Here is a 23,859-nt window from a genome sequence, read left to right as displayed (position 1 = left end):
TATGGCACATGGACACACACTGCAGGCAGAGTTGAGCACAAAGCTGCGTGCTATTGCAGGCTGAAGCTCTCGATTTGAAGCATAAATGAAATTAATCCGAGAGAACAGAGTGGTCCTGTCTTTTATCCCTTTCATGATGACTTTTTATGGAGGAAACCTCCTGCATACCATCCTCACAACATGAGAGAGATGCTTGCATTGGAAGATGAGAGAAAATACATCTCTAGGACTAAACTGGGTCCATGGGTAGGTATGCCCAAATTAAGACAAAGTGGGTGGATTCTCTGCTTTGGGGTCCCTGAAGTCAGTTTCTGGAACTGAGAGCTTGAGCAGAAGCCAAGAACTGGAGCCTTAAGCATGGTGGGCAGAATTGGGCTCCCTTGACAGGGCAAGGCCAAGCTCCTAGCAGTTCACACCAACTCTGGCCAATGCAGAGGTGCTGTATTCACTGCTGGAGAATACATCCTTTCCCCCTCTGTGCCTGAGAAGAGCACTATTTCTTAAAGGCATACAAACCCAGGAAGCACATGACACTCCTTCCCATCCTATCTTGCGGGGAAAAATGTTCTGTGAAGTCTCTGGTTTGCCTGGCTATGGAACCTTGGACTGGGTCACAAGCAGTTATGTCTGTCTCATAGAATCATACAGTTGAGCCTAGAAGGCCATCTGTTCCAAGCCCCTGATCAATGCAGGACTCAAGTCTCCCATCCAAATACTAACCAGGCCTAGATCTGCTTAGCTTCCAAGATTAGGCAGGATCAGGCACTTCAGGCAATATGAAAGGAAGAAAACATGGATGCAGGACCCCTCCCCCCCAGAATGCAGAACTGATGGGGCACACCATGCTGCCTAATCTGGCATGCAAAGCTTGCTGAGGTTCCTCCAGTGGTTAGAGCTTGGCTTGTGACATCCTAGGACAGTGGTGGCAAACCTATGGCACGTGTGCCACATGGGCACGCAGAGCCCTCTCTGTCGGCATGTGAGCCAAGTCGCTCCAGCATCACCCCAGCAGCCAAGCATCGGATAACAGTGCACACAGGGGCCATGCGCATGCTCAGAAAGGACTAGCGGCGCCAGGCAATGGCGTCATGAGCCGCAACTCATTAGCCATGACTTGTCTGAGCTTTTGCATGGTCGTTCAGTGTGCTGCCAAGTGTGTGTGTGTGTGTGTGTGTGTGTGTATTTGCTTGGACTGGCTGTGAGTTTTAATGCATTCATTTTTATTAACACAAGATTTTAGCTTTGAGTTTTCTTAAGAAAAATTGAAATTTAATATCTAAGATTTAGCAAAGAGATGTTCTAATTAAGAGACTGAGATGCTTTTAATGTTGTGCTGTCCCCCTGGTATGTTTGAATCAACAATGTTGGCACTTTGCAATAAATAAGTTGGTTTGGGGTTGCAATTTGGGCACTCGGTCTCTAAAAGGTTCACCATCCCTGTCCTAGGACATTCTGAGGGGCTTGTGGGGAACAATCCACCACCACTAAGAATATATTCTGTCTGCTGCTCTGAAATATGTTGTTGCATACAAAGCATATTGGTCTGCAGCTTTACGCATTGATGGTAGCACTACAGAAATTTAGCTGTACTCTTCATTCGCATTTTAAATAGGGCCAACTGCATGAATATGCATATATTCAAAGAGGGTAGGCTTCTCAGAATTGAAGCACTTTGGGGTGATTATTCCCTGAGAATGGTTAATGAACTTTGTTTGCCACAGTCACTTAAAAGAAAAAAAAATCTCTCCAGACAGACAGTAGGTAGGCCAAGGTAGAAAGCTGCATTCAAAGAATCATTTTTCAAAGGTACTTGAAAGGATGAGACATCTTCTCTAGCTTGCTGCTAAGGATTACAAAAAGTACTTTTTGCAAAGTTGAGGAACTTGTCACCGATTCTCACTTTAAGGATTCCTTTGGCAGAATGCTTGTCCAGGTGTGCCTCTACTTCTACTGCAAATGCTTGTGGCGCTGCCTGAAATTTGTGGTGAGGAAACTGACAGGACGGTGTGAACTGCAAAGGATCTGCTACAATATCAAACCTGGAGCTGCCAGAACTATGAAAATTGGTAAGCTTAAATAAAAACAACTTTGGAGCTTGCTTCAGTTGTGTTCTGGGTATTCCTCCCTTTCTTTGTAAGTATAGGGGAGTCTGCTATTTGGCTTTAAATTAGTTTAAACATTTAGCTTACATTCAGAATGTTTTCTTGTGCAGAATGTTACCCGTCTAATTAATAAAAAATGTATTTTACCTGACCGGAGACTAGCGATGTGTGGAGAATCTGCTTTGGTGGTGGGAATCTGTGGGATTTCCTTGGCTTGGGTCCCCCAGCTTTGGGCGGCTTTCTCACCCAAGTCCACCTCATGCTGAGTTTTTGCATGGACATTCAGTAGGAAGCGAGTCCAAGCATGTCCATGAAGCTTTCCTTGCCTGGATTTTTACAAGCAAGGAAATGGGGTGGGGGGGTGTGTAGCACATGAGCATTTTAAACCATATTCCTGCTGTCCAGAGCTCTTCTTCAGCCCTCATGACTTGCAGGCTTTTATACCTTGGACAAAGAAGCTGCTAGTTTTACCAAACATTAACGGACTTGATCTCAGCTCTGTTCGCTTCCTGACTCAGGCCAAGTACCGGAAGGTACAAGAGAGGGCACAAAAGTGGCAGATTCCTACTGGATCTTCACATCCCAACAAACAGTTAATTTTTCATTCTACTGATGCAAGAACTCTCTGTGTATCATGTCCACTTGTTTTATCGTTCTCTTCTTCCACTTGTTATCATTTTAGATCATATTATATTAATTATACACTATTTTTATGGAGTTGCATTTTTGCTACATTGTTGAAAATGCTAAAATCTAATGAACTTTAAGTTTCCAATGTGTTTTCTTAACAGAAACATCATTGAGGAATTCGAAAAATAAGGTATTACTACTACTACTCTTACTGCTATGATTTGCATTTATATTCTGCCTTTTTTCCCTCTTGTGAGGAACCCAAAGTGGCTTATACAGTTCCATTTTATCTTCACAACAATAATCCTGTGAGGTAAATTGGACTGCGTATCCATGACTAGGCCAAAGACACCCAGTGAGCTTCATGCCTGAACAAGGACAAGAACCTGGATCTCCCAGCTGCCTAGACCAATGTAATAATCACCACACCATGTTGCCTTGGTGGAAACCTAACTTTCCATGCTATGTTTTCCTCTTTTCCCAGTTCATTAGCAGTTTATCCAATGTTGTAATAAGATTTCCCACAGTTTTGCTAGCTTACTTATTTATCACGGTGCTAGCTTCTTATGGTGAATCATGCCTGAATACACCGAAGGAGCCAGTAAGCCGGGATGTGAGGAAGGCAGTCCTCTGGCTGCATTGACCAAGTCAAAGCTGTGTGATGCCTTGAAGAATTCCAGGTTCAAATCCCTGCTTGACATCTGTGGATAACTTTTGGCAAGCTACGGTCTTTCACCCCAGTCTTCCTCAGAGGACTGCTGTGATGTATCACTCAGGTGGTAATTTGCAGAATACTTTCCATGATGAACAAACACTATGAAAGTGAACTGTAGTAATAGGCTTTATCAGACATGGCATATGCCAGGGTAATCACACAGAATAATCCAGTAAAAATATACATAAATACATACATACGTGTGTGTGTGTGTGTGTATAAAAAAACTTTTGTATGCCATCCCTTATGCATAGCATCTCAGGATGGCTTACAATCATTAAAAATATAAGGACCGCTTAGAGATAAGGTATTGTTAAGTGCTTCTAGAATAGGTCTTAGCAAGTCAGATACATTTTCAGCCTTTGCCAAGTTTACTTTTCCTAGTGATGCCTTTGTGAAGTAGGCGGCTACCAATTTCGTTTGGCTGATGGGAGCTGAGGCCGCCAAACAGTGACTAGCAGTGTTCCACCTGTTGCCTATGCACCTGCTTGCAGAGACGCAATATTAGCTTATTGATGGGGTTGGCAATTTTTATTTAAGTATTTATTTAAGCTTTTACTTACTTTCCTTTAGCAAAAGTTCTCAGAATGGTTTACATAGAAAGGTGACAGTAATTCATGCGTGCATATATAGAATCCCAGGTCTGGGATGTTATTCCTCCACCTCACTTAAATCCAGTCATGTCTGTTACATTTCACTTTCAATGGGAGTAACTGATATGACTATGGAATGCGCTCCCTAGAGAGGTCCGCCTGGCACCAACATTATATGCTTTTCAGCGCCAGGTCAAGACCTTTTTATTTGACCAATATTTTAACATATAGTGATTTTAATTGTGTTAGATTTATTTAATTTATTTTAAATAGATTAATTTTATGCTCAGTGTGGAATAGTTAACTTATTTTATTTAGGATTGAAATATTGTTGTAAGCTGTCCGGAGACAACAGTAATGGACGGCCTACAAATTTTCTAAATAAATAAACAAATATGAGTTACATTCTTTTTTTCAGTTGCTCCAAAATTCAGTAAGTGTTCATCCAGATGCTATTGAAAAAACTATAGACGCCATCATGGAACTGAAAAAGATTAACCCGGATGTAAACCCACAGTAAGTTTGTTAATGTAGAAATAGCAATTGTGTGTGTTGTTTGTTTCTTTGTTTAATGTATTTGAAATCCACCCACTAGAATCACACTCTTTGGGCAGGCATGAGAGTTAGTTATTCTGTATATTCAAGTTATTTATAGTTGTTCTATATGTGTGTGTGTGTGTGTGTATATATGTGTGTGTGTGTATGTATATATATATGCATAAGCTTTGTTCTACATCTCTTTGGGGTTGTCTTTCTCATGTAGAATCTCAAGAGATATTTTGTGCACTTTTGATTCTTTAGTTGTGTTCTGCTCACAAATTGTGCTGCCCCGGCTAAGTACTTCCTCCATGGAATTGATTAATTGGCAATGGCTAAGCAATCTTTCCTATGTGACTTTTCTGAGTTTTGCTTATTTATGCTTTTTGTGTGCACCTGGTTCTTTGGTGTGCACATAGCAATCTAATGTGTGAATAGAGCCAATCCATTTTTGAATCATAAACTTGCATGCACCAAGAAGCCATGATGAACGTACACTCAATGACAAGCCCAGGATTGTGTCTGCTTAATGCCTGAAATGTCTCCTAGGGATAGAATTTGTCCAAATACAAAGGAGGACATCCCACAAATTAGAGATTGACTGTTGTCCTAGCAGGTATAGAAATGGGTAAGAGTATGTCTTGGAGAATCTATGATGCTCTATTACATTGTGATTCCTGCAGGATACACACAGACAATTCTGTGTGCATCTGAATTGTCAGAGGATAGCAGCCAGCAGACTGGAAGCTGAAAAATTGGCCCTCTTGCCAATTTTTCTCTATCTTTATAGTAACATTTACATTACTGGCTTCATGTTTGTGGCTGGCCCAGCCTCATCCAACCTGATACCCTTAAGATGTGTTGGACTAGAATTCCCATCACCCATGTGTTGGACTAGAATTCCCATCACCCCACAGCCTGCATAGCTATTGGTGCAGTTGCAAAATTGTATACTGCCGCGCTCTCCTTTCCCAGCATAATGCTCAGCTATTGCACGTAACCACTCCAGGTTTTTCTCAGGCCTTCTGAAAGGCAAGGCTTGCAGGGGAGCAGCAAATCTCAAAGCAGATTTTAAAATGGCACAGCCTTGGAGAGGTGGCATCGTTCTCTCCCTCCCTCCCTCCTGCAGTGTCACATCAAAGCTTCACTGCTCCTAGCTCAGCCAGAATAATACAAATGAAATAGAAAGTCAGATTTTTAAGCACAGCCTTCTGCTTTTCTCAGTGAATACATTTTCCATAGTGGAAGAGGATCCGCGTGTAGCACCACAGTGTGGTAATGCTAATCTTGCAAAGCCAAATGGCTAAGTGCAGTGTGTTATCTCACTGTTGTTTTGCTTGTCTTCTCACTCTAGGCTAGGTGTGTCTTTGCAGGCCTGCCTCCTACAGATCGTAGGGTACAGAAATTTGATCGCTGAGGTTGAAAAACTACGTAGAGAGCCCTATGATTCTGAGGATTCCCAGCATGAAGAAATGCTTCTGAAGGTAAGCAATGAAGTCACCTTTTCAAAGAGCTTTTTTGATTGCCATAGAGCATGGCTCCTCAAACTACGGCCCGCAGACCGGATCCGGCCCACCATGCCCATTTATCCGGCCCTCCTGAGAGGTTGTGGACTTGCTGTGCTCACGCCCCGCTGCGGCCCGCGTGCGCGGGGAGACAGTGGCTTGCTGCCGTGCGTGGCTGCGTGCTCCCCCACTGGCCCGCGTGCATCACCAGCACCGCCTCACTGGCCCGCGTGCACTGCTGGCACCGTTCAGCTGGCCCCCTGTTGAAAAAATGTGAGGACCCTTGCCATAGAGCGTTGATAAAAACCATGCACTCACAGTTCCACCAAAAGTTTCTCGTGTGGAAGGAAGCTTGGCGATCCTCTAATCCTTGCTCAAAGAAGTGCAAGATCCAAGTCTATTAGCATCCTGACTGAAGGTAGTCCAACCTCTCTGAATATCTCCAGCAAAAGCAAACTCACCACCTCTTGAGGCAACTTGTTCTCCTGTTGAGAAACTCATACCATTAAGATATTTCCTGTATTGAGAGATCAGTCTATTTACCTGAATTAGGTGGTGAATATCTGAAAGGAGTTGCAGTCTTTGGTTTTGTTTTTTGTTTGTGTGTTTGTTTGTTGTTTTTTTACTAACTTTGAGGCAGCCTTCAGTGGCTTTGGACTTGATTGCTGCAACGGTGCTGTTGGATGGGGATTTCACACACTCCGTTCCATTTTCTAGATCTAAATGCAAGCATCTTTATTTTTGGCAGCTTTGGGAATGATGATTTAAATCAGGAAAACAGTACAAGGGTTACAAAAGAAAAGGCACTTCACCCCTTGTTGGCCCTCTAAAAAAAAAGTGTGGTCGGGGCAACAAGGATAGTCCAGGGACTAGAAACAAAGTCCTGTGAGTGGAGACTGAAGGCGCTGGGCATGTTTAGCCTTGAGAAGAGAAGACTGAGAAAAGATAGGATATTGTTGCCCACCTTTCAAAGCGCTCCAGTTACAAGTGGTATAGAAATGAAATTAATAATAATAATAACTTTGTTGTTGTTAGTCGCGAAGTCGTGTCCGACCCTTCGCGACCCCATGGACAACATTCCTCCAGGCCTTCCTGTCCTCCACCGTTCCCCAGACCTTAAACTCAGGCCAACTGCCTCAGTGACTCCATCCAGTCACCTCATTCTCCACTGTCCCCTCCTTCTTCTGCCATCTATTGTTCCCAGCATTAGGCTCTTCTCCAGGGAGTCCTTCCTTCTCATTAGGTGGCCAAAGTATTTGAGTTTCATCTTCAGGATCTGGCCTTCTAAAGAGCAGTCAGGGTTGATCTCCTCTAGGACTGACCAGTTTGATCGCCTTGTGGTCCAAGGGACTTGCAGGAGTCTCCGCCAGCACCACAATTCAAAGGCCTCAATCCTTTTGCGCTCAGTCTTCCTTAGCGTTCACAGCTAATCATTGCACTGGGAAAACCATAGCCTATACGCACTTTTGTTGGCGGGGTGATGTCTCTGCTTTTTAGTATGCTGTCTAGATTTGCCATAGCTCTCCTCCCCAGGAGCAAGCATCTTTTAATTTCTTGACTGCAGTCCCCGTCTGCGATGATCTTGGAGCCCAGGAAAATAAAATCTGTCACTACCTCCATTTCTTCCTCATCTATTTGCCAGGAAGTGAGAGGACCGGATGACATGATCTTAGTTTTCTTAATGTTGAGTTTCAAGCCAACTTTTGCGCTCTCCTCCTTCACCCGCATCAAGAGGCTCTTTAGTTACTGTTTCTCTTCACTTTCTGCCATTAGAAATAATAATTAATAGCACTTTGCAAATGCGTGAAAGGTTGTCACACAGGAGGAGGCTAGGATCTCTTCTCAGTCATCCCAGAGCACAGGATGTGGAATAATGTGCTTAAGTAACAGGAGGCCAGATTCAAGCTGGACATCAGGAAAAACTTCCTGACTGTTAGAGCAGTACAGCAATGGAACCAATGACCTGGGGATGCTGTGGGCTCTCCCACAGTAGAGACAGCAAAGCATTAGCTTGCAGTCCTCCACTGAGCAGGGAGCTGAACTTAATGCCCTTATAGGCCCCTTCCAACCCTGCTATTCTGTGATTCTACATCCCTCTAACTCACTGTCTGGTTGTCTTTAAAGAGTTGGGCAAATTTTTATTTTTATTTATTTTATTAAAACATTTTTATGCCGCCCCATTCGCCGAAGCCTCGGGGCGGCTTACAACTTACACAATTCATGGGTGTCTGATGTATCAGCCTCTGTTACCTGCAGGCCTCTGTGGCCTGTTCTTTGTGTTTTTTCAGCTCATGAAAAGGTTCATTTATTGCCCTCAAATGCAAGTAGCAAACTGGAGACAGAGCTCTGGAGACAGATTCTGTCAAACTTGCCCCGATTTTGAGGTTCCTGGGTGGGTAAGATATCTGACTGGAAAGAAAATATTGGACCAAATGAAGCCAATCTTGATCTGATCCAACTCAGAAGCTTGCATGTTGCAAGCAGATCAAATACGATTTAAAACACTCATATTAAACCAAAAGCATAAACCTAACAATGAAACATTAAACTAAAAAAAATTAAGTCAAGTGAATTATGCACAGGATTTTTGCAAAGATGCTTATCGCATTTCTCTTAAGGAGTAAAACCATCCCAAGCCTTTACCTTTCCAGGATTCTAGCAGTCTGAGGCCTGTCCCTCAAGTCTGTCTGAGATCTCCAGTGCAGGTTCCTTTCTATTTTCCTCTTCTATTTGTTGTGCCCTTATGAATTTGACATCAGGGAAAATGATTCTCTCCAGCCTTGGGGAATCAAGGCAGCTTCTTCCCCTTGCACTTTGGAAGCGCTCTGCAATTTGCAACTAAATAAACTGCTTTGGGTTTGTGCAACACCAATGAATATGCAGTGAGTCCCCCTGTCAAGTGTTTTGTGCTATATCTGCTTCCAGCCAAGCAGGATTTCCCAGAAGCCATTTTTGAAATGTCTGCTGTGTCAGAGGAGTTTTTTTGCCTGATCTCTTTGGCACATTGCCCCAGGATCTTCTGAATGCTGGGCATAACAAGGAAAGTAAAGATTTCAGAAATGTCAGCCCACAGATGTCCCTTGTTGTAATGTACCTGTGACTTCCTCCCTCTCCCCTTCTGTAGCTATGGAAATCACTGAAACCCAATTCCCCATTGGAAGCTCGGATATCCAAGCAGTGGTGTGAAATTGGTTTCCAGGGTGATGATCCTAAAACAGACTTCAGAGGAATGGGCCTCCTGGGGTTATATAACTTGTTGTAAGTATACTTTGGTTCCTTTTAAAGGGAACAAATTATGTTTCCCTTGATACATTTCTGACTTGTAACAATTCTCGCAATGCTTGGAGACTTCCTACCTTATTTCATTCAGTTCCATCCATCTTGCTGAGGAATTAATCCTTTTTATGCACAAACTATTTCACATCCAATTAAAACAATATTTTGTATCTACTTAATAGTCATTTAAAAAGTCTACAGTATTTAACAAAAGTCTTCAGTCTCTTTTTATCTTTCCCTCATCTGCTCTTTGCATGACATGCTTATTTTGCCATTGATTGGTAATGCTGTAACTTCTGGAACAGTGCATGAACTACCAGAATTTTTCCTTGCTTCTGCTACATTCATAAGCCTCGATTTAGAGTATATTAAATATGAGCGCACCTCACACATCAAGGTCTGTATTATTGGAGGGGAGCGGCTCACAGCACCGCATGAAGATTATATGTCCAATTTAGGCTGCCACCCTAAATTCCCTACCAGGGATTAAGCAGACTTGTATAAGGTGGCACTGCTATTTCAGCTTGCATGAATTGGGACTCTGTTCCTGAGATGGGGGGAATGCACCTGCAGCTGTTTTGAGAGGTATCATTAAAAACTGAAATGTGTTTTCCTTCTAGATATTTTGCTGAACGTGACGCTGCCGCAGCTCAGCAGATTCTCTCTGACTCCCTTCAACCAAAATACAGGTAATGGTGTTTAGCACTGAAGCTGTAAAAAGTCTCATCTAATAAATAAATCATTCTGGTAACGAATTTGCATACCTTTTACTGTCCATGTATTGTTGTGAGCCAGTGTGGTGTAGTGGTTAAGAGTGCGGGACTGGGACTCAGGAGATCTGGGTCATGGAGCTCACTGAGTGACTTTGGGCCAGGCACAGAATCTCAGCCCAGCCTACCTTCCAAGGTTGTTGTTGGATAAGATTGTATAGACTGCCTTGAATTCCTTGAAAGGAAAAAAAAGCTGAGATGTAAATATAATTCATTAATAAGATCCCGTGTCTGTTTCTTAGATTGGAGAGCATGGAGACCGCACATTCTGCACATTTATTTTACTTGTTAATACATTGACTTTAATCCATGTGTATATTGATTTTAAAATTTATTTTTTCTTTCTTTTTCTCATCTTTCACATTGAAGGGAAGTCACTAAAGAGGAGTTAAGGTATTTTTTTTCTTTTGCATTTTATTCACTTTGAAACCAGGCTTTGTAGCAGACTTAGGCTGTATTCTAGGAGAAGGGGAAGAGCAAATACAAAGAGGTCCCCCCAAAGAAGGGGCGGGTTGTGACCTTTTCTTGCAATCAGATCTGTGTGTGAGGAATGACTGCATCTTCCCCATTCAGAGAAGAGCAGCATAAAAAAGATGCTCCACAAGGAAAAGTTGGAGGAACTTGGGATGATTATCCTGAAGAAAGAAGGTGAGAGCAAAAGCCATGATAAAGTCCTTAAGCATAGGACATAGAAGAGAAGAGGGCAAAGCCATGTTCTCTGCTGGCTCTGAGGGTAAGACTAGATCTAACAGGAGGATAGATTTAGGTTGACCATTAGGAGAAACTTCTTAAAAGTCAGAGCAGTTTAGGACCAAGAACTATGGAGTGGGCTTCTTGGTCCCTTGGATGACTCTGAGCAGAGAATGTTCCATGGAAGCTCCTCACTTCAGTGTCAGCAGGGCTATGTATTGACTCTGGATTTTACTCTGAACTTTCAAGGAATGATTCAGCACCATGGACACCCCCTTTAAAGTTCAGGCTAAAATTTGGCAAGGATACCCAACTGACATTGGGCCGCCCGCCTTCCCTGGAACTACGTTTTCTTCACCGAGCAGAGAGTTAGGTTGGGTGGCATATTAGCCCCCCTTTGACTCCACAATTCAACTGGCCTCACCCATCTTTGAGTGTGTATCTGCTCGTGCATCTTTCCCCTCCCACCTGATGCCTTCACAGATCTTCTTTCAAGGAAAGATGGTACCCCGCTGCATGAAGCAGAGAGCTACATTCCTCCTGCTTTCTCCAGAGTATCCTAGCTTGTCATTTCAGAGAAGCTAGTGGATCAGCTTGCCTCTTCTTTTGGAGGAGCATGCCAGAATCAGTGCATTGAGATCAGATTTTCTGGGGGACATTGAGCCATTAGCTCCCTTCTTAGCTCAGTCTTACCCAGCGTAGTAACCTTCAGATGATTTGGACCACCAATCCAAGCAGTCCTGGCCATTGGCCATGTTGGTCTGGGCTAATGTCAGTTGGAGTCCAAAACAGTTGGAAGGCACAAGGCTGGGGAATGCAGTTTCAGCCTATCTGGCAGGCATCTTCCTCCCACCCTCCTCTCCCAGTGATTCCTTCCAGCCAGCACATCTGGCCAAGGCGGCAGAGAACACTTTAGCCAAGCATCATTAAATTCAGTCTTCCCAAATCCTAGTGCCATCCACAGGTGGATGAGAATGGGAATGGGACAAGCATGAGAATGGGAATGATGGGAGTTGACAGTCCAACACATCTGAAGGGTACCCAGTTGAATGCATATGGCAATCATGTCATGGGTGGAGGCAGCTGGAGGTGGGGGTCAGACTAGATGGCTCAGGAGACCCCTTCTGACTCACTCTGTTTCTATGTTTCTAAATTCTTGGAATTAGAGAGCCGGAGTAGATAGGAGAGTTTAGCAGCTTAGGAGATTATGGATACCACTTGCACCCCCTTGTTTTCAAGCTAGAGGAATCCTTTTTAAGTGTCCTTCACATTTAGCTGATAAAATTTAGTACCAACTGCCAATTTATAATTGTTTTGCTCCTTTTCCACATTATAAGCATTTTTGGGTGCATTTCAAAACTAGCAAGCTGCATCATATGGCAAATATTGCAAACTACCCACATTTCACTGTGTGTGATGGTTCAGGAAGTGTGAATTTGGTGCATCTGAGCAAATTCCTCACCCATCCCTTGTACTGAAGCTCTAAACCAGAATCACAGACTATGTGGCTAACCCCTTTACCCTCCTGCCATAACAAGCCCTTATTTATTAGATCATTAACAGAAATGCTTTCTTGCTCCCAGAGATAATTTCTTGGCAGATGGTTATCCTGAAGTGCAACCGCTACATTTCACCACATGATGCATATAAGTGTGCTAGGTCACATTATGTATGTGGCAGTGCCTTGGAGAAATTAAACAAATGCGGCATCAAAACGTATTTAGCCATATCACTTTTGCTTCCTTACAGGTTGCAGCATCTCATCCTGTTTTAACCTTCTGGTGTCATGTGTAATAAACGGCATCTGTTCCCCCTAAAATCTCTTCTTGGCAGAAATATCCACTTAAAGATTAAAATATGTGATTATGAGCCTTTTGGCCCTTGGTGATTAGGTTCTAGAATTCAGAGTTGTGTATATTACTGTTTTCAGCAGCCGTATGGACAGAACCTAATTCTATTTTGTGAATGGTCAAGTTGTAAATCAAATCATCCTGTCATCCTTTCGCTGCTTGTCTTAAAAATACTTTGGGTGTTGTGTTATGACTGTGTGTGCAGTTTTTCATTTAAAAGCATCCAGCAGTGACAGAAATAATTCTAGAGATATACATCTTCTACAGTGTATATTTGTTATTAAAATTCTGGTGGTAATGATATGAAATTAATGTATTAATATTTAAAGCTGGGTGGGCATTAATTATTGTTGGCAAGAGGGATTTCTGCTGCTTTCTGGTATTTATGAAAAATCAGGAGAACTTATCATTGTTGCAGCAGCACCAAACAATAAAAAACAATTTTTCAAGGATGTGCATTAGCCAAAATGATGGGAACAACTGTTTCTTTATAGATATATAAGGGCTATAACCTATAAACTGAACGTGTATTTAAATAATATAACCTGAGAGCCACTATGGTGTAGTGGTTAAGAGCATGGGACTGGGACTCAGGCAGTCTGGGTTCTAGTCCCCGCTCAGCCATGGAGCCAACAGGGTGACTTTGGGCAAGTCACAGACTTTCAGCCCAGCCTACCTCACAGGGTTGTTGTGTGGGGATAAGACTGCAAGCAGGAAGAAAAGAATGATAGAAGCTTCTTTGAGTTCTTTAAAAAAAGACAGAGCTAGGATAGAAATCTAATTAATAAATAACCCAAAAAATAAAATAATATGACTTTGGGTCAGGCACTTACTCTCAGCCTAACCTACTTACAGGTTGTTGTTTGAAGATTAAGTGGAACTGTGTAAGGAGCCTTGGGTTCCTCACAAGAGGAATAAAGGCAGGATATAATTTCAGTGTGATGATGAGTATTCTTTATATACCATAAAAATAGCACGCCTTAGATTATTTTAAGACATAGGCTGTGGCATACCTTTTGGTAAGAGCTGAGGTACCATTCAGGCTCCAGTACAAGGAGATCAAGGCAGTGAGTTCATGGAACACTGAGCTGGGCTCCAGTCCTGCTGTGCTGAAGGGGGGATAGGAAACAGGGCCACCTACAGAGACAGTCATGGGTCTCCCACATATGCAAGGAGACCCCTTGCTATGCAGAAAAAAGGCAGAGACAGATGCATGAGTTCAGGCCTGGGCGCTGCTGGTGCCTTGCATCAGAGATTAGGATAGGTCAGCAATCACAGGAGTAGGTAGATTGTTGTGAGCTGCCCCGAGGCTTCGGCGAATGGGGCGGCATAAAAATGTTTTAATAAATAAATAAAATAAATAGGTCAGCACATGATGGAATGTTCCCAGTAAGGTTGGAAAGCAGACCAGGTGGTCTGTATTCATTGATTTGTAGACTGGTTGGCCTGCCTTCGTGCTGATTAAGATTTTGTCTCTTAGAAAGGACTGGCCTGTTTCAGACTGCAAAGATGTAAGAGTGGTTCTAGCATGCTAGTCTTGTCCTGACTGAAGTCTTCAGACTTCGATGACAGTAACACAAGAAAATTGAACTGGGTTCCAGTGTGATGGAATCCCCTTGTGGCCTTTCTGTAAACAAGTCCTCCGCAAGAACTAGATCTTTTCCTTTGAAGACAAGGGGAGGGAATCCTCTGTGTGCAAGGGCTCACGATCCTAGTCCATGACCCAAGAAGAAGGAAAATGGACACATTAAACAACTTCGCCATGGCTGAGAATGCTGAGTGGTTTCTAGGCACCATGGAATGTTTGAGGGTGTTGGATGGAGAGAGAGAAAGGACCTGCTTAAAATACAGTTAAAAAGTAATGAAAAATAATTTAAATCATTTGAAAAACTCATAAACAGCTACCAAGCAAAGGCTTATACCTTGGAGATAGGCCAAGATCCAGATGTGATATTTAAATAGATTTAAACCCAGCATTATTTTGTGTGGGAATTACACATCTCTACAGTTGTGTGGTATTAGTTTCCCTGAAGACTTTTCTGTTGGCTGATGTCCTCTACTTTTAGTTTTTGAAGCAGAAGTGAGCATCTTAAAAACAAAATGAAGGTCTTTTTTGCATCTTGTTTTTCCTCAAAAAATGTAAATAGCTAACAAAGCCTGCATTAAGGAGAGCATCAAAATCAGCGGAAATGGCCTCTGTAGTTGTCAGTTCTCTCCAAAACCGTTGGTTTCATTAACTAATTTAAAAGGAAATTTCAAAAAGCCTTAAGTATTCTACCAAGTATATGTGACGTATTTCATAATTTACAAACATCAATAAGATTCATCTTACCCAGGCAAAACACCTTTTCAGAATGTAGGGGAAGTGGCTAAACAAGCCAGGAACTCTCGGTCCCTGGTTTGGTTAGAATGCCATCTAAACCAGGAACTCTAGCTTGTCTCTCCCACAACAAGCCAGTCCTTGCTTATGACTCCAGCTTGGCAGGGAAACAAACCAGAATTCCCAGTTTGCATATTACACTGACCAAACCAAGGAACAAAGAGTCCTTGGCTTGTTCAGCCATACATAGAATCATGGAATAGTAGAGTTGGAAGTGGCCATGAAGGCCATCGGGTCCAACCTCCCCTATCGCAGAAGGAACCAGTTGGGAACAATTGAGTCATGTCACTCAAGTAAGCCATATTTTTAAAAGAATTCAGGTTTACTGTGACATCCAAATGTTGCCATAGAGGACAAATTTGGCATTTGTAGGCCTAACTCTTCTTCATTTTAAGCAGGTTAAAAATAGAAAAACCGCTTCAGAATCTGATATGGACCATCAGCTTCATTGACTACTTTAAATACATATTTAAAGGCCTTACTGTTTCAAGTAAATGTAACGAAGTGTGAAATTGTTTGTAATTTTAAAAAATACTAATACAATAATAAATTAGCTCCTTTTTTATGATGCAAAGGTCAGTTCAGTCAGTGTGTGTGTGTATGTGTGTGAAGAAGGGTGGGTTTTAAGCTCTGTGCATAGTTAGGAACAAGTAACGGCTCTGTTGAATAAACTGAGGCCCAGTTTTGCATGTTTTGCCAGCATCAGCATCACATGCCCTGTGGAGGGTAGGACAGAGCCTCCAGCTTATGTTCTCTTTCATTACCGTCACGCCCCAACTACAACCAGATCCCTTTTTTCAGAAGAGATGGATCAAATAGAGCTCTAATACAATTTTTTTAAACCTGATGTCTATTGGGTTGGCTGTGCTACCTGAGGATTATGGGTACAGTAGTCTAGCACATCAAGAGGGCACTAGATTCTGGAGTGTATTAGAGCATTCAGATGACATAGATTACATACGGTTGGGAAGACCCTTGGGCCAAGTCTCATGTTTTGCTTTGCTTTGCATGTGGCATTCATGCCTAGCCGTGTGTGAACTGGCTCCCTGATGCATGGTAAGTTTGGATATGATGAAGGCAACCCACTTCCCTATCATCGTCTCACTCCAATAACAGTGTTAGTTCCTCAGGCTTGTTTCCAGTGATTTATGTCACATCTGTCTTATAGAATATCAGGGGCAAGAGTCAGCCTTACTCAGAGCTGGACAAAAAATAGCACTTTCCATGGATTCTTCTTCTGTTTTCACCAGTGACACAGAATTGCTCTATCCTCCTACTATGCTTTTTAAGGCTGCACAGAGAATAAATTGCCTTTGACGGAGAGAATACCTAAGTCACTATACATTTTTAGATTGCATTGATGAGAAAGCTACAGTGATAGTCGTATATGGCAAGTGACTTGAACTAGATTCAGGGTTTGTGTCCCTGCTGGGGTTTAAAAGAATGCAAAATTCTAATCACTCAAGTCAGTGTAAAAGGCAACCAAGCCAATCAACTTTTTTCTGGGGAATGGTTATTAAGCAGAAAGAATCCATTTTGCACTTGTACAGCTACATCTGATGAATTCATTTATTTCCAGCAAATTCAGCAAGGCAGAATGGGAGAAGAAAAAGTATGATAAAGCCATTGGGTAAGTTTAAAATTCCAAAATAGTAATATAATCATGATGTTGAACTTTTTTGTTGATGTTGATCATTCTGTTTGCTTAGAACTAGGAAATCTGTTGATTTCCGTCTCTAATATTTCTCATCTTAAATTCAGTTATCTATTGTGAGAATAAGACCAGGCTTAAGTTTGCTGTCTCTCAAGGTAACATAAAAAACCTAAGGATTTTTGTACACATTCCCCCTAGTGCTGCAATGGCAAACCTTTTATAGATCAAGTGCCCAAACTTGCAACCCAAAACCCACTTATTTATGGCAAAGTGCCAACACTGTAATAAAACCTGAATACTGAGGTTTTAGTTTAGAAAAAACAACTCCCAGGCAGTCCAAGCAAAAATAAACAAACAAACAAATAAATAAATCTCCCCCCCCCCCCGTTTGGCAGTGCACTGACCGGCCATGCGAAAGCAAGGACGTGTCGTGGCTAATGAGTCACAGCTCGTGACATCATCGCCCAGTGCCACTACTCCTTTCGGAGCATGCACATGGCCCCTGTGTGCGCTGTTATCCGATGCTCGGCTGCCGGGGTGATGCTGGGGTGACTTGGCTTGCGTGCCGACAGAGAGGGCTCTGTGTGCCCATGTGCCACATGGGCCATAGTTCACCACCACTGCCCTAGTGCATGTCGTAGGATGCACCACACTTCCCATAGATTGTGACTGTTTGCCTTGTGAATATTTCAGGTTTCAGCCTTTTAATTCTTAGGGTCTCCTCTAGCTACAGCCAGGAGAACAAGCATTTGTGCTGGTGCACCTTAGGGGTGAGTAGCCAGTCCCACTAGTAGTGACTACCAATTCTATGAAGCTCCATGCTGTCATCAGCTAGTCTGAACATGGAATTGGAGGAACAGTTGAAAGAATGTCTATGCATAATAGTTGAGTAATTTTGCAAAAATCCTGCGTAGCGTTACCTTGCTCTGAATCTGGGGGTCATTGTATGTGGTTGGTGGCTGCGCCACTGATGGATCTCCTTATGCCTGCTTTCCTAAGAGAGGACAGTAGACCACCAGCTTTGCATGCATGATGTTGCAAGGTTGACCTCTAGCATCTCAAGGGAACATCCTGCCCAAAACCCTAGAGAGTCACTGCCAGTCAACACTGACAATACCACAAGAATCCAGTGTTAGCTCTGTGTAGAGTAGACCCCCTGAAATGCATGAGATTTAAGGAGGTTAAGGCTACCTTAACTATCATTTATTTCATAGAATCGTAGAATAGTAGAGTTGGAAGAGGACAATGAAGCCATTGTGTCCAACTGCCTGCTTAATGCAGGACTCCAGGTCAAAGCATCACCCTCAGATGGCTGTCCAGCTGCATCTTGAATGCCTCTAGTGTGGCAGAGTCCATGACCTCTCTAGGCAATTGGCTTTGTTGTCAGGAAGTTCTTCCTGATATCCAGCCCTAATCCGTAGTTTTAGAACTTGAGCCCATTATGCCTCGTCCTGCGCTCTGGGTTGTTTAAGAAGAGATCCTGACGGTCCTCTGGGTGACAGCCTTTTAAGTCTTGAAGGCTGCTTTCATATCTCCCCTCAGCCTCAGCCTTCTCTTCGCACACTCAGTTCTTTCAGTCTTTCCTCATAAGGCTTTGTTTCCAGTCCCCTGATCATCTTGGTTGCCCTCCTCTCAACTGTTTCCAGTTTGTCTGCATCTTTCTTAAATACCAGTGTTCAAAGCTACTTTCACTGGGTCTCCTCTAAGCAGAGCTAACAGTGGATACTAGCTACTGAGCTAGATGGACCAGTAAGGCAGCTCCCTGTGAAATCATGTTGAAAGGACTGGCTGGAAAGTTTCAGCTGCTGTCTGTTGGTTGAGTGCAGTTCTCCTGGAAATTGCCAGTGGAAGGTTTGTCTTCAGGGGACAGGAGGATGTTAAGGGAAGGATAATAAATAAATAAATGCCCAGGGGGCATGCTGTAAGAGTCCTGTTGCATTACTTTCTTCCCAAAGGTGTAATGGCCTTGATATAAATAATGTCTCTTTCCTGCCATTGTCGGCCCCTGTTCCCCACTCATTCTGGTTCCTCCCCTCCCTCAAAATATGGGTCTGTTTTTATCAAAGAAGTATTTTTGTCATGGAAGGACACATTCTCATGGAATCTTTCATCAGTGATGGATTGCTGTTCAGAAGACCTGAAAGAGAGCCATGTGCAGAATCAGACCTTCATTATTCTAACTACCACGTGTAAGGCTTGCTCTACAATCAGCTGGAACCCCAGACAAATGCAATGCTTGGCACCCTGGAGTAATTCACTCCTAGTTTACCCCTTTTACACCTGCGCTCTTTGTTATTGCCTATGATGAAAAACACACACACTGATTTATATCCATGGATGCCACTGTGATGGAACTGGAAGGAGCTTTTCCCAAGACTTGGCAGATTCTCATATAGCTATAAATGAAACAAGCAGCAATTAGGCTTTTAAAACAATGAATGCGCTGTGTCAGCATTGCTTTTAGCAGCAGGCCCTGCTGTATATTTCCTAGATGTGACTCTTCAGTCCTCTTTGTCTTTTATTATTTCTTTGACATGTCTCTTTCAGATACTCTTTTGCTATTGTTGGCATTAACATAACAGACCTTGCATATAACCTGCTTATTAGCGGTGCTCTGAAGACACACTTCTACAACGTCGCCCCAGAAGCACCAACATTATCCCATTTCCAGCAGACCTTCTGTAAGTAGAGAGGCGGGAAGAGAGAAGAAAAATTATTTTATGTGTTTTTTGCTAGTAATGTTTTCCCTTAACATCACTGCAGATGATCAGTTATAAAAACATATGTTTCATTGATTTATCACACTCTTAAATTAGATACTTGACTTGGGATGACCAACATTCAGCAAAAATTATATAGCTGAATCTGCTCTACAGGAAAACTAATAATCTCAAGCAGAAGAAACGCATTTCCTTTTTCCACTGTAAATGTTGATTGTCTCCAAACCACCATAAAGTAATTGGAACCTGAGATCTACCAGCAAACAACTATATTCTTTGCAATACTATTTTATTTTCTTATGCTTATTAATTTTGTTTTCTGTTAGACTTTTTGAAAATCAAGTCTTTGTTGGTTGTAAGAGTCCTGTGATCAACTCCTGTACTCATATTAGCCCTCAAAATTACCTGAACAAATCTGGAGTCCTTAAGAGGACTAAATATCTTCCAGTTTCAGCCTTGGTCTTGGGCAGAGATCAATGCTTTTGCTGCACGCTCCAACTCAATAAATCTGTCTCCATAGCACTATAGCCTCTATCAACCCCTAGAAAAAACAAAGTTTCCTTAGTCCTGGTCCATCTCTACTGCATGAACTTCCAACTCCTGCTTTTCCCTGCTCTTCCCCTATCTTTCTCTCCCCCACACTGCTTCTATAACAGCCCCTCTGACTTGCTACTCATCTCTGCTGTCCTGCAGTTCCCACTTTTCACATGCCATAATTATGTTAAGGTGGAGCAACATCAGAAGCTAGCCCGGCTGGTCTCCATCCTCACACAGTCCCTTACAAATGCATTGATCCCAGCTTTCCTGTGAAATGACATCAGTGTACAGGCCGTCCCTCAGTTACGAACGAGTTCTGTTCCTGAGAAAATGGACATTTGTCTTTAAGTTGGATTGCATATAGTCAGCCCTCTACATTTGTGATGTTCAGAGACACAGGACCCCATGAAAATGGAAGCACTGAGAATCTCTCTAGCGCCCCCCCCCACCCAAATTCTCCAGCACCTCCTCTTTTCAGCAAGGAAAGATCAGAGCGACTTCCCTCTCCAGATGGATGAGGCAGGAAGGCGCACTTTGCAAGCCTCCCTCTCTGCCCTTTCACTTCTTCTCTCTTTGGAGGCCCTCCTCTTCCCTTCTGCTTCCTCTCTATGGTGATACATTGGAGGCCTTCCCTCTCTCTCTTTTCGCTTCCCCTTTCTCTATGGTATTATTAATTATTTTACATTAATAGGCTTTATGGCAGTTCATAAGTTGTTCATAACTTGGATGTTCATAACTCAGAGACTGCCCTTATATAAAGTTGTTCTTGCTGTTTCAGACAACTAAAAACCATTTTATGTCCTGATGGCTCAAGGTTGCTTCCATACATTACTTTTTTCATACACACACACACACACATATGACACCTCCACCCAACCCCTGATCCCATTACCCTTCCCATATGCCTGTGTCTGAAACAGGCAAAGAACCCAACTCCTGAAGAGCCACAGAAGCTTAGGAAAACTATTCTTAAGTATACACCCAGGAATTAAAGGAGCCAGAGCCCAGCTTAAAATATAACCCCTGTTTAGGAGGAAAATACCCCAAAGTGTCCATTTCTACAACTTTTAGGAGCCTACAATATAAAAACACAGCTATTTCAGACCATGCATGTTATCAAGTATGATCTACGTGATCTTTTTAAATGTGTTGCTATAAAAGATAACTTGGTGCTCATTGCAGTGCAGTTGCATATACAAGGTATCAGTTGCCTGAAAAGAAAACCCCCAGGGAATTATTATGGTGCTGAGCCCAAAGTTCCCATGAGAGAACTTTCCAGATTGAGTTTTGGCAACAGCTGAGGCAGGGGAGGGACACTTTCCCCTCACAGGAATGTGGGATGGAGGTACAGTGTTATCTTGGCTCACGAACTTAATCCATTCCAGGACTCTGGTCATGACCCAAACTGGTCGTGAGCCAAGTTAATTTTCCCCATAAAGTTCAATGTAAATAAGGTTAATCCGTTCTGTAACTATTTTTTTAATCAGAAAAATGTGAAGCATAGTCACAAAGAACAACAAAGATCGCAGTCATCTCCCCCCCACCACCCCCAGCACAAGTGCGATCGTGTCCATCATCCCTGCACGCGCCCGTGATCCCAGTGCACTGGGGGGAGAGATGGGCACAATCACAGGCGCACTGGGAGGGGGGGAGAGACAGGCGCAAATGCAGGCATGCTCAGGGGGGAGGCGGGCACGATTGTGCTGGCGGGCATGGCCGAGATCGCGGTTACATTCGTGCAGGAAAGACGGGCGCAATCACAGGCACGCTCGTGTGGGAAAGATGGGCACAATCTCTCCCGTGCTCCCAGCATGATTGTGGCCATCTCCCCACTCGCGGGGGTGGAGAGATGGCCACAATCACGGTCGCCACCCAATGTGGAGTTCGCAACCTGAGTCAAAATTTTTATGCAATTTCTGTTCGCGACCCGATTTGGTCATAAGCTGAGGTGTTCGTGAGCTGAGGTACCACTGTAAATGGAACTTGTGGCTGTGAGCATAGAAAGTGCCACTGGTGTGTTGTGCCCCCCATACACACGCCTTCCCCCAACAAAAAGTTGCTCTCTCTCCCATTTCACCACCTGTATTTACGGTGGTGATACTGGGCTATTTCCAGCTTTCTACACACTTCTTAAAGGAGGTTAGCACCATGCAGGAAAACGGCACGTGTGAAGTGGCCCTCAGTTTCCATACACAAGTTTTCTATATTTTTAAATGTTTAATTCCTTTGTAAATCTTACAAAGTTCTTTTGCCCACGAGATGCACTGGACTAATAATTTCCTGAAAGCACAACCATTGGACATGTTGACTAGGAATCACTGGAGCTGTAGTCTGACGCATCTTGAGAGTACCAAGTTGGAAAATTTTCTCAAAAACTCTTTGGGGGTAACAGTGCAGCTTTTGGCAAGGGACAGCTTGGGTGTTGATCTGCTCACACCAGACCTCACCCACCAGAGAGTGCTTTCCATTTGTACAGCCAAGAAATGCTCTTCTTGATGCAATGCCCCCTACAAGTTCCCCCAGCTTGTTCCATTCTGCGCACTTTCTGTAAGGATCTGGGCCTCACTGCTCATATAAAAACTAGGCTAAGACAGGCAGCAGGTCTGAGGACATCTCTCCTCCACCCCTGCCATAATTGCCACAGTGCCATTGATTATGTTGCTAAAATCTTGGCAATGCAGCAGTGGCAAAGGGTCTGAACCTTTCTTTAAGGCAAGTATATGGGATCGGGAAGCACACGCCTCTTTTAAAAGGAAGATCGTTCCTGTTTTGCCAAATTAGGGTGGCAGCAGTGGGGGCTGCGGAATGGTTGAGGGGGCACATGTGACTGGGTGAGATTGAATTATTTGACTAGTAGCCCAGGCTGTTGATGGGCTAAGAAGGATCATCTGAACTGGTACTCTAACACTTTGAGTTGAGTGACTCTCTTCTCTTAGGCTATTTGATGCACGAATTTCATAAATTTTGGATTGAAGAGGATCCCCTGGACATCATGGAATTTAACCGTGTGCGAGAGAAGTTCCACAAGCAAATCCTCAAACAGCTCCAGAATCCAGATATGGCCCTGTGCCCACACTTCGCTGCCTCAGAAAACCTGATCAACCTGTAATCGTCAACTTCGTTTGATTTGAACACACTGCCTCATTCTTGTGTTACGCCACCATCTAGAGATAAATCGCTAATGTATTGAATGACCATAGCGATGATATGCATGCCTCTTGGTGCAGTATTCATCTCTCTCTCTCTCTCTCTCCCTCTCTCCCCCCCCTTCTCTCCCTCTCCCCCCCCACTCCTCCTCCCCCTCCCCCTCTCCTTCTACCTTTCTCTCTTTCTCTTTCTGGCATCTCCTCATACTTCTTCTTTTGAGGGGTTTGTCATAAAAATGGAGAGCTCATATTGCAGCCTTTTGCAGTGTTAAGACATTCTGGATTGATGTCCTGTATGATGTTTTTTCTATTTTTTAAGACCCTTATGCACCCACCCTGCTGCTGCCTTTCCACCACATAGTCCAGCATCTAATCATTAAATTAAAGAATTGTATTTCTCTACCTGTGGGGGGTCTTTTTTGTATATGTGGAATATTTGAGTTGAAAAACTTGTATTGTGGAAGAATTTTAACTTGTTCTGTTTTATGGCAACTAATTTAAAAAAAAATAAAATGGGCATAATCCAGATGAAATGAAACAGGTCCCATTACTTTGAATGGCATGTGCTGAAATTTAGCGTAGAGAAACCAGTGGGACTGAAAGAAGTTCACTTTGGCTGGATTATGCTTTGCATTTGTATATTACTTAGAAGACTGTGTATGTGACTTGAGCGTAATGCAGAAAGGATACATTAAAAGTCAACTTTTTTTCTTCATGCAACTATTCAGGCTTCCTGAAAAATAATTAGTAAAGT

The 23,859-nt window shown here is 43.0% G+C and overlaps 1 protein-coding gene across 1 annotated transcript; it reads left to right on the top strand.

The window, feature by feature from the left end:
- The first annotated feature begins 1,915 nt into the window (after positions 1 to 1,915).
- Positions 1,916 to 23,068, top strand: ELMOD1 (ELMO domain containing 1). The gene is made up of 10 exons (XM_044441448.1): positions 1,916 to 2,066; positions 2,894 to 2,922; positions 4,459 to 4,556; positions 5,932 to 6,061; positions 9,207 to 9,340; positions 9,979 to 10,047; positions 10,498 to 10,521; positions 16,628 to 16,678; positions 19,250 to 19,383; positions 22,896 to 23,068. The coding sequence occupies exons 1-10, from the start codon at positions 1,922 to 1,924 to the stop codon at positions 23,066 to 23,068; spliced, it is 987 nt and encodes a 328-aa protein (XP_044297383.1). The 5' UTR covers positions 1,916 to 1,921.
- The last annotated feature ends 791 nt before the right edge of the window (positions 23,069 to 23,859 follow it).

Source organism: Varanus komodoensis, unplaced genomic scaffold (genome assembly GCF_004798865.1).
Source record: "Varanus komodoensis strain SLA01 unplaced genomic scaffold, ASM479886v1 scaffold4, whole genome shotgun sequence".
Lineage (NCBI taxonomy): Eukaryota > Metazoa > Chordata > Lepidosauria > Squamata > Varanidae > Varanus > Varanus komodoensis.
The sequence above is the reverse complement of the archived record's forward strand: the minus strand, read 5'-3'. Positions and strand labels throughout refer to the sequence as shown.